Here is an 11,400-nt window from a genome sequence, read left to right as displayed (position 1 = left end):
CAGCTAATGAAGGCATCACCATTCCAATCCAAGAAGGCTTATGATCCTGAACAAAGTCCATATCTAAGATGGGGCACATTTTCCTTTAGTCCTACATCAACTTGCCATTAAAGGATACCAAGGCCTTTGGTGTAGGAAGAGATGCAGAGACACCTTGTGGTGACAAAAAAAAAAAAAAATAAAAAAATCAGAATTTGTTCAAGCAGTTTAAATTGTATTGAATTCAGACACAGGACTGGATCAGGAAAGCTGCATCCTGGGAATACCTTGAGAAATATTTCCCAAGTTGCTAGTCGTGTCATTTCATTTCTCCAGACCTCCCTTCCTGTCTGGTATCTCTCACCCTGTGTGTTTGCATGGCAGTCCCTGCCACAAAGGTTTTACCTCTTGCTCTGTTTGGTTCTTTTACCAAAGGGGCTATCAGCTGTGTCAGGGCTGCTGTAGCTGGGGGGATGGCTGTGGAAACACGAAACACTCTGTTTCTGGAAAATGGCTTCCTTCATCTTTAACCTGCCAGACCTGGGTAGGAAAAACTATCTCATCAATCAACTGTTGAGGTTTATTGCCCCATCCATCCATAATACTTTGTCCTGAAATGCTGTTTGTAAACGTGAAGGCAGTTACAGAGACACCAGTACACTGCTCAGGTAGCCTAGGAATGAAAGCAGTCAACAGCAAGCATCAGTGCAAATCGGGTTTGACATCTGAAGTCCTGCAGGTACTAGACCTTGCTTATAATTAACTAGAGACAAGCTAAAGACACAACACTGAGGTTCCTGAAAGTGCTGTCCCCTGCTGCTACGTGATCTTCATCTGAAGGGAATGTGTTTTCTCCCAGATCTACAAGTAGGATTCCTATTTTAAAGAATCATTATAGGTTTATGGAGTGACCAGATAATGAAGTAAATCTCAGGGCTAGCAACAGTAACACCATTACTGGTTACTTTGGCTCACAAATCAGAAAAACACTCTTCTGTTGCTAAGTACGAAAGGTGAGGACAATCAATTGGTATATTGAAAGTTATGGTAGTCAAGTTAGACAAGATCTAAGCAAAGAAGAAAAGCATGGCAAAGAAACACATTATTAAATACTGGGTATTCAAATCCTCTGATCTGGTAACACATTTAAACAAAGTATAGAAGGGATTCCTTCTACATCATTTGTTACACTGGAAACTCAACACAGTCAGCCAACTTCATAGTTAAAAATTAAATACTCTACCATATATATCCAAATTACAATTTCTAAATAATTACTAACAAAAAGGCTTTAGAAAAGACCCCTTCCATTTATCTTTGATTCTTTGTCACCAATTCCCACATACTTACACCTGTACTTTCAATGTTACATTTTCCTCTCTTGATCTTTTAGATGAGTGGAATTAGTACTGAAAGATCCTGCAGTGAGAAGCCTTTGAAGCTCACTTCTCAGAGGTAAGAAAGATTCCTGCCTCCCCAGTTGCTGATTTTATTAGCCATGGATTGGTCTGTTCTGCAAAGCTTCACCTCAGCACCGCTGTATGCCTGAAACAGGTCTCAAACTTGCAGATTATTTTGTCGCAGATTAAAACCTGAAGTCTATAATTGTGAGATGTGCAATTTTCTTTCACTTGCAACTTTTATTCATTTCTTAATAGCATAGTAATTCTTTAGTGACAGTTTCCTCTTACAGGTCAGTTAACTGTTTGCATCGTCTTTCACAGTCTAATCTGCCATTTCTGTGGAAGAGACAGGTTCAATTTACCTGGCTTCTGTTAAAAAGCTGGGTGTCTCACTCCCAAGCATGAGTAGCATGTTCCTTCAAGATAGTTATAGCCTTTTCTTAATGTGTGTAAAAGTACCATTTTGGTAAATGATTACAACACAACTGTATTACAATAGTTCAACACACCCTGCTTCTGGGTGTGAATGCTGCAAAGAACTTGCACAGTGAGTCCCTCCTGCCTGTGCATATCATACTGTAAGAACTGGTTAAGAACTGTTGTCTTTAAAACAGGGAAGGTTGAGTGTGGGAGGGGAGGGGGAAGGATGGCGGATGGATGGGGGATGACAGGGGGAGGAGATGAAGAGTAAAATCAGAAAAGTGCATAGTTCAAAATGGTTTCAGTTCTGGTTTTAAACCAGACTTTGCACGACTTGTATTAGATGATTTGTGGAAGATATTTTGAACAGGTAGGAAGAGACAAGCACTTCCAGGCAATAGGAGGGGCTGAATGCAACCCTCCAAGTCAAGCAACCAAAAGTTAATGCAATTAGCAAGTATTAAAAGCAGAGCAGAGAGACTAATTCAATCAGAGAGGCCAAAGGGATAATTCTTGGAGACAAAGCAATGCAACACGGAAATGCAGACTAATCAACTGCTCTATCAGAAGAAAAAAGAAACAATTTCCAAGCCTTAACTAAAATCCCCAGTTGGTTCTTCATCTTTTCAGGGTTCTGGTTTTTGCTTTGCAGTGTTCATTCCATCTTACATCTGTTTCACTGCTTCTGTTCTCTGCACAAAACTGTTTCATTAGCTCCTGGCTCTTTGCTTTTATCAAACGAGCTGCCTCCTCTCTTGGTTTTCAGCAACAAGCCTAATCATGAAAGAGAGTGCGTACAGGGAAATATTTGTTATATTTAATGTCCAAACCTACTTTCCATAATTACATGTAATAGCGGTTGAGTAAGAATACCCAGAGTCACCTTGGGTCTGCTGGATTTTTCCAAGCAGGTATTTGCTCCATCTCATGGAAAGCAGCTGATCTCTTCTGTGTAACCAGGACACTTACAGGTCTGTGGAGTAACAGGTCCAGACTTCACCAGGTCTAATGCAGTACGGGAGGTACTTTCGAAAAGCTACTCAGATTTCTGCTTTCATCTAAGCAGGTGCTGTTGCCATGACAGATAAAATGAGCTGGCACAAAGGAAAGAAGGAACTCACAGAAGAAAGCATAGGAGATGGGAAGCACAGCCGAAAAAAGCGAGAGCGACTATTCAAGAGGAGATTTTCTGGACTGAACCTCTTCTCTGGGTCTCCTAAGAATAAACTGTAAGTACCTCTGAGATTATATTTTGTATACATTCTTAACCAAGACATTATGTAAGTATTTCCAGAGCACCTTTCAAAGAGCCACAGACACCTCTGTTATTTCTACTCTGTTGACTGTTTCACAAAGGAGGAAACAGTTACAGGCTAATTAAACAACTTGACCTAAAAAAGCAAGTCACTTCCAGAAGTGTGAAATGAAGGTCTCCGAACATGCGGTCTGCATGTTCATCTGACAACCTTTTCCCTATACTTCCTCCCACCCAACAAGAGAACTGTAGGGGCAGCATCTCTATTCCTCCACATACACACCAGCACTGCCACTTGTGACAACCCAGGACATTGCTTCTGGGGGTCACATTGCTGCAGTTTTTGTTGTGCCAATATCCCTACCTCCAGCCTGTCAGAGACAGTGGCAACGTATGAGCAGCAGCCAAAATCACTCTTCAAAGTTAGTGCTTCTAAGTTCCTTGAATCAGAGCATAATTATTGCTTATGTTCCTATAATAGTGCCTTTATGCTTACTGCTTTATAGATAGAAAAAGCCAAGCAATGCAAAACCATTCCTTCTTTAACCAATGTAAGCAAAGAGGCAAAAATGAGTTTGAGTTTACTGCTTTGTGCATGTATTAGCTTTGAGTTGCCATCATCAGTCTTATGGGATTTGAAATTCTTTTCTTGAATCTTTGTACTTGATATTAATCTTCCTGCACTTGAAGTAAACTTAGCATATACATCATGCTAAGATCAGGACTAGCTTCCAAAAAGAGTCTTTTCTCATCCATTAGAAGAGCTGTTTTCTGTACACATCTCCAAAGAGTCTGCCTTTGATAATTATCATGAAATTACTGTCTTAGCAGGAAGTGCATGCAAGTCTCAACAATTACTCATCTAATTACATTAAGCTTGATAGCCACAGCAGCTGGTTACAAGCTTGATATAGGATTAATATAGACTAGCCAGAAATGATCCTGAAAGCAAGATTCTTCTCTCAAACTGATCCAATTGGAGAACAACTAATACCAAGGGCTTTGCTTTGGGGTTCATCTTGCTGCTGAGAAACTGGACTGGAAACAGTTAAACACATAAGGAGTCAGTAAATTACAGCTGTGAATTTTCTCCACTGTGCATAATTTCACTGAAGCATGCATTCGGGAGGCAGACAAATGCAGCTGAAGCAGTCAAGTCATGCTTTCTGGGACTTGATCCTTATTAAAAGGTGATGAATATGGATTTTCCCCAGTTTGATGTAAAAATAAAAACATATCAAAACAGTGATGTAGCGTCCTCCTCCCATGGTACTCTCACATTAATGGAGAGTCAGCCTTCAGGCTTTACTGGGTATATTTCCACAGATCAATTGCATGGCAGAGGTTTTTTAAAACATTTAAGGCATCAGAGTCCACAGAACTTTCACAGTGATGAAATCAGACAATCTCTGCAGTTCAGCACTGATTTGTGAGCTTCTGTAAGGGATTATGTAGGTTAGTGTCTTGATTTTCATGTACTGTTTTATATAAAATATAATGGCATATAATTCAATCAAGAGTGCTTCCCTTGCTGTCTTTCCATCTCTGTTCAAGGATAGCGTAATATAGGGGTTATCTACTAGCCAGCACAATTAGTGTCTTTCATGCACAATTAGTGCATAAAAGAGGAAAAAGAACATTTATGATACCGTGAGCTCTACTACGTCAGAGCCTGTAATTTAGATACATAAAGCTGTATGTAATCTGTCTTCATGCAAACACACAAGGCTTGTTTCACCATCATCAGCATTTTAAAGAACTGAGCAGAAAGCTCCTACCAAGCTAGTTGCCTTACCATTTTCTTATGGGTTTGTTTAAATGGTGACAATCTTTTTAATAATTCTATGTTCTGAAACTAATGGCTGCCATCTCAGCACCAGAGCCACACTCTCCATTTTCTGTCCATTCTGTTTTCTGCAGGTGACCATGCACTGCACCTGCTCCTAGCGTGTCACAGGGAAAACCTCAGGAAGGGTTCATAAATCACACACTAATTGCTTCTGCTGATCTCATTCATCCGGGACGTCTGTGTAGGTTAAACTTGTTGCCTTCGTTTCTGACTGTTCTAGCCCTCAGGGAAGAAGTCAGCTTCTTGAAGACAAGAGAAGATGTTTACACAGGAAAGGTTCCAAAAAGCTGAAGGCAGCGAGGGAAGAAATATGTTCTTTAAGGCAGCCTCACTCTGGGAAAATGTGTCCGAAATGTGAAATCCTCGTCTGCCCAAAGTGCGAGACTCTGCACTCAGAACGGAGCTTCATTGCCCACAGCCTGCTTGATCACTATGACACAGGAGATGCTGTCTGCAGAAAGTCAAGTACGTAAAGGTGATTAAAGATTTGCTGTGGAGGCCCTGTGGGTACCTGACTACATCCAAAATGCTGACACTTGGGTCCATTCAGGGCGACTGGATCATTGTCCTGTGCACTCTATATGCAGCAGTTACAACCATACTGTAGTTCATAACCTGCTGTATGTAGCAGATGCATGTTCACCAATTTAACTAGCTTAAGCTTTGCAAACAAAGATATTTAAGTAGGAACTACAAGTTTCTCGACTATTAAGAACAGGGAATCATTTCAGAAACATTTTCACTTTTCTTTTTCCTCTCAAGGAAACAAGATTATCCCATTGAGCTGCAAAAGAGAAAGTGAATTTAAAAGCAGAATCCCTGGATGATTACACTTTTTTGTAGAGCCTAGCTATGTTTCAGTGTTGTTTGTGGTCTGGAATATTTAACTTCTTATTTATTTTTAAATTTACTAGCCTGGGTATGCAATTTGATGGGGGAGGAGGCTTCTAAAGGTTATCCTGGCCACAAGAATTGCAGAACACTTATAAATTCCCTTCCAGAATTTCTGAACTTTTACAGACTTACAATCCTAACTTACAATTCAGTGCTTCTCCTTAAAAGGAACAGTAACAATCACAACACACGAAGTGTTTAAGCCTTTTTGGGGTATAAGATCTGTGTAGTACAGCTCCAAATGCAACAGTATTCACAGTTTAAGCATACCAGTGGAACCCACACCTCTGTCTCCATTCCCTCCACAGAGCCCAGAAGGACTTGCTCAGCAAGGTTCAGGACAGCAGCACTGTGACTAGCCAATACACAGTGGGTGGCATTAAGATCCAGGCATAGACAAGACAACTTACCTTATGGAGTTCAAAAAGACAGATTAAGGGCAGAAGTAGCCTCTGGAGAAGATTACCCGAAACACAGCAGCACGCATCTCTTCCTCTCTTGTCAGCTGGTACAATTCTGTATGCAGGATGAATTCCTTGCTATTGTTAGGGAATAGGCAAAACAAGCTTGGTCTCACATAGCCATTAAGGGTTCTTTTATTTAGCCTCGCAGAATATAGGCTGGGAAGTTTGGACCGGTTTAATCACTCCTTTTCCTGTGTTCCCAAGCCACTGGTCCATAAGGGAAAGGACTCCCTCTGTCCTTCCTGCTCCCCTTTGGAGATGTTCCATTTTTGTTCCAATTTAATGTTTGGTAAAGGGACTGGAATACAATTTTTTTTTTCTATCCCTAGGGAGTACTCTAACTGAGCTACATCATCCATCCTAGTCTTGGTTTCCTCCCATACCCCCTATGGAACAGTTTCAACAGGAGGAATTCAGAGCCATGTGTGTAATATTCCCACACTGCAGAGCATCCCGAATGATACTGCTCAGCACCCTTTGTGGCATGACAATCAAATGCTTGATGCACCTTATGCAAGGAGACACAGCTGCTTTGTCCACGTGGAGCAGGTGGTCAGATCACAAACGTGCATCCAGAGAATGCCCATTAGGTAAGCTACGCAAGAAAAACCTTGGGCAGGATTCACAAATAGGAACAAACCACTAACAAGTTCCTTGCTTTTGCTCAGACTTCAGTGGTTCTGGACACTCCCAGCAAGTGCCCAGGCTTCCTGCCCAAACACAGACTTCTAAAGCCATATATAAGATCTAACAAACATCCTTGCACTACAAGGGCTGTAATCCCTCAGAAACCAGGTTTCCATTTAGCTTGATTGTCGCTTCCTCCCATTTGCTTCATAAAAGCCAAATGATGTCTGGCAAATCAGAATTAACCTTTCACATTTCTCTCTGACTGCTGTTCTTAAACCATGATGCTTCACAGGTTTCCAAAGAGTAAGCCATGCCACTACTTAAAAAATACATACCCATCCCATCCTTCATCAAACAATCCCTGAGGAAACTTCACCTGAGGAATCTCAAGGTGCCAGACTGAAAGGATGAAGGACTAGCTCATCACAGCAGTATTATTTTACATCTACAGTCCAATACAGGAAATCTGCTAAAACAGGTTTCAGAGTTGAGCTGGCTTTCAGTGGGGTGTTCCAGAGCTGACATAACATGTAAAGTTCTACCAGCATTTGATGTAGAACTTTACTTTGCGGTTTGCTAGAGGACAAGATAGCAAGTTCCTCACCTGGGTCAAGTTGGAAAGGCACAGAAGTACTAGGTAGCATGCACACCCAGCTCATTAAAGGAATCAGTAGCCAGTGGTACTGTGGCCAGGCAAGAAAACTCCTGCCTTGAGCTTAATCTGACTGTTACCTTGTGAACCAAGCCAGAAGGAGGCAGGCTGTCCATCAAGCGAGCTACAGCCATATGCAAATTGTGAGGTCCAACAGCACCACCGTCACATATGGCAGCACCTACTAAGAGTCCCTTTCCATTGGGTCAGATCTACTCCCTCATCACTTGGCAGCCTTCTGCCAGACAAGTTACTTTTTGAATTATTACAATAGAACTTGCCAAAACCTGGAATGCATTATGTGAGCACAGGATTTCGTTTTAGAAGCCAGCTCAGACACAGAATTATATTAACCCAATATATTGTGAAAGAGTAAAAATAGAATTACTGATTACATACTTAAAAGATTTAGGCTTGGAATCATTCCTAAAGAATAAAGCTATGATCATCACCTGACATATTAATTACTAAGAGCCTGTGCTATTTAATTATCTGATTTCAATAGCTCTAGGAAATTAAAGAGTAATTTTGGACTCTGCTGTATTAAATATATGAATAGGCTCCGACAAAGGCATTTGCTAGAATGTGAATGCCTTAACAAACAACACACCACTGTCAATAAAACTGATACAAGCATCAAAGGGAAAGGAAGCAACTCCACTGCTGAGGGGCAAATCGTGGGAGTGCTCTCCTTGGAAACCAAGGACAGGTCACACAAGAGTGCAAGAACAGCAGTTGTCACCCTTCGCCACAAATCAGATGATACAAGGTAAAGCAAGGAAACTCATCCAGTAATCATGCAGTCAGAAGAAAACCAGAACAGATTTATACAATATACACACTGCATATTCCCAGTTTGTTTTTAAAGCAATCTAGGTGCCGTTTTCCCTGTCAGATGCAATGAAGGCTGGAGAAGCAGAGCTGGTTTAAGAGAAGTTACTTTTCCCATGGAAACGTTCAGACCAGGTTAGAAGCAAACTCGGAAAAGAGTAATAAATGTGACACAAGACCATCTGATGTGACAGAGTTTTGTACCAAAGTCCTAGCTTACATTTCTCTTCTACAGCAGCGTAAAGCTACATCCTTTCCACAGCTTCCACACTTAAAATCATGTTATGTTTCTACTATTAGGAACAAAATCCTTAAAAACCCCTCTCACATTATAATCTGACCACCTGATGCCTTCTGAATTCTGCAAATAATGGTCTAAAATAATGGCTCAGAAGAAGAAAAAAGATATGACCCCACTCAGCCCAAATAAACTGCCCATTTTAACACTATGGCTGGATATGGGAGGCAAATAAAGAATTAATTAATGGACTGACGTCCAAAGCATCTTTACTCTGTGCAACATCCCAGTGGTAACTGAGGGAAGGTGTTTCTGCAGCTGGAGGCCAATGCTATTTGCTAGTTTTGCAGATGGGAATCAAAAGCACAGACTTAACGACTTGTTCCCAGTCTCACATGAAGTTGAGTGGAACACAGTGCTGACCTGCCTTAGCCTTGGATGTAAGAAGCTGTCACGCTCCTTCCTGCCCCAGACCTTGCACATCAGCCTTACATAGCAAAGATGAATGTGCCAAGTTCCAGGGAGAAGGGTATGTCTCCCTCAACAAGAGAACAAAGCAGAGACACTCTAGTATGCTGTCTGACAGAAAACATCACACATCCAGGAATGGTCATGTATGCAAATTTATATGCTGTGAATTAGCTGCGGATGAAATTACTTTTCCCAGAGTTGTCACCTGCAAAGTAGTTTCTTTGTACCCTTCTTCCCATCTGCTTTAAAAGTAAAAATAAATTAAAAGGGGGACATGGCACACTTCAAGTGCTACTATATTATTACCAAAAATAACTAAAAACCATAAAGCAGATGTTACTTTCGCAATATTGTAGAAGCAGAGGTCTTTTCAGTCAAATTTGCCCAAAGGGTGAGGGACAAGAGAATCAAACCACTACATAAAATGGTGCCCTGGCTTCAAAAAGGTTATTGACCTTGAAAAGAAACAATAAAACCCCAAAACAATGACAAAAATAAATCACTCTCAACAAAGTAAAATCGCCTTTAATTAAATTCCTACATAAACCAACATTTCTATGCAAAACAACTGTTTAGTCAAAAGGAAACATACGTTTAATTCTCTTTCAAATGGCAACAGGAACTGAGAGCTACCAGTGTTCCTTGGAGAACAAGCAGTAAAGTCCATCTTGCTGATGTTCAGAAACAGTATGTTACATCTCTTAACCAGCAGTTCCCTATTGCACGTAACAAATCTGCTCTCCATTTAAGCACCTAAAAGCCTGGTACCTCACTAAATAAATTAAAACAAATCCAGTTTCTTCAGCAACCATCTTCAACATATATATCTTGTAAAGCAACATTTCTGCAAGCCTTTAATAAATACAGAAAGAAAAGATTAATGACTTCTCATTGGTGTTTTAGGGAACGATCTTTTCCCATAAATGCTTTTCCAAACACTTGGGGTTTTTGGTATGTATGCTCCGATAAAACATTATGTATAGTATATTTGATGAAAATTCTTCATACCTAAATCAATATGTTTGCATGGCACAACTAATCTGAGATACCAATTTCAGTGTAAGGCTGTAAGGAGCTTCTTGCTGAACCTGAAGTTAATGTGCATTGTAAGGGGTTGAAAGCAAAGCCCCAGAGGCCAAATGGGAGGCTGCTACCAGTGAGGGTCTCCCAGGTATGTCTGGTCTTACTTTCCCCTTACAGAAGGGCTTCGTTTGTGTGTGTTATGTCAAAGGAACAAGATCATGCAACCCTGAACATCTGGACATCGCATCATTTCCAGAGGTCTCCCCCGTCTGCCTCCCCATCTTACCAATATCTACTCTTCTTTCGGCAGCAGTGTAAGACATTAAGCAGCTCCCTGTAGTACAATGATACTGTGGTTGCTATTTACAGTAACTTAATGCATCTGTGCCAGTAAGGCAGAGTTCATATGAAAAATATACACAATATGGTCAATTTTAGCCAGATTAGGATATATATAAAAAAAATTTCTCTTCAAGTCCCAACTTTAAACAAAGAACGATTCTGTCAGAGGTCTCCAAACCTCCTGAGGCTGTTAGAGTACATCACCCTAACGTATAAAAACAAATATTTACACCTCCATAAAGTACCAAAGAAGTTTTAAAAATGCCTAGTAGCTCTCAGCGTGCAAAGTCAGCAGGAACTGATTATCCAGGTTGTTCATTATTTGTAGAGTCTTACTTCTTCTCATTGTTTTGTTTTCTTTCTTATTTAAAATAGGTTCCATTGGTCCATGCTACAGATCCCTTTTAAAAAACACTTATCAAGGAACATCCAGCTTAGTGCAAATGCAAAAACCTTCTAGGATCTGTAGTCTTTCCGAACAGTGTGAGCCATCCAGTTCACTTTAGTAGTCCAACTTTCCCGGAGTGCTTCATCAAACTTTTGCTTAAATTGTTTTAGTGCTTCTTCCTCAGTCTTCCCTAAAGCGAGAGAGTCCTGAGATGACAGCAAAACAAGTACTGTTAGGAATTTTACAAGCTACAGTTAACACTGCCTCCACCTTGCAACACAAACCACATTCTGTTTTTTTCCTGTTTTGACACTTTTTCACCTTATTATTCATTGAGCAATGTATTAGAGGTATTTTCTGGCCTTAAAGACAAAACTAAATAAGAATTAAGCAGATAATTTTTTCCTTTTGCGGGTCTGTGCTTGTGCGTAGGCCAAGACACAGAACACCCTGAGGTAACTACATTTAAGATGAAGGGATGCTGAACTCATTATAGAACAGTTGAGAGGAACACGTATTCACAGTTTCCTTTGACCGCTAGGACTGACTACAGGCCTTGCT

The 11,400-nt window shown here is 40.6% G+C and overlaps 1 protein-coding gene across 1 annotated transcript in view; it reads right to left on the bottom strand.

Annotated features, from left to right (window-relative positions):
- Window positions 1-10,907: 10,907 nt before the first annotated feature.
- The window catches only part of PIK3CB (phosphatidylinositol-4,5-bisphosphate 3-kinase catalytic subunit beta), a gene marked incomplete at its 3' end in the record, with an annotated part of 59,033 nt that continues 58,540 nt past the window's right edge, over window positions 10,908-11,400 (bottom strand). Inside the window, exon 23 of the mRNA XM_080623754.1 lies at window positions 10,908-11,045. Within this exon, the coding sequence (XP_080479880.1) occupies window positions 10,908-11,045 (138 nt within the window). The remainder of the gene's footprint in view (window positions 11,046-11,400) is intronic.

Source organism: Psittacula echo (assembly GCF_963264785.1).
Source record: "Psittacula echo genome assembly, chromosome: 7".
NCBI classification, from domain to species: domain Eukaryota; kingdom Metazoa; phylum Chordata; class Aves; order Psittaciformes; family Psittacidae; genus Psittacula; species Psittacula echo.
The sequence above is the reverse complement of the archived record's forward strand: the minus strand, read 5'-3'. Positions and strand labels throughout refer to the sequence as shown.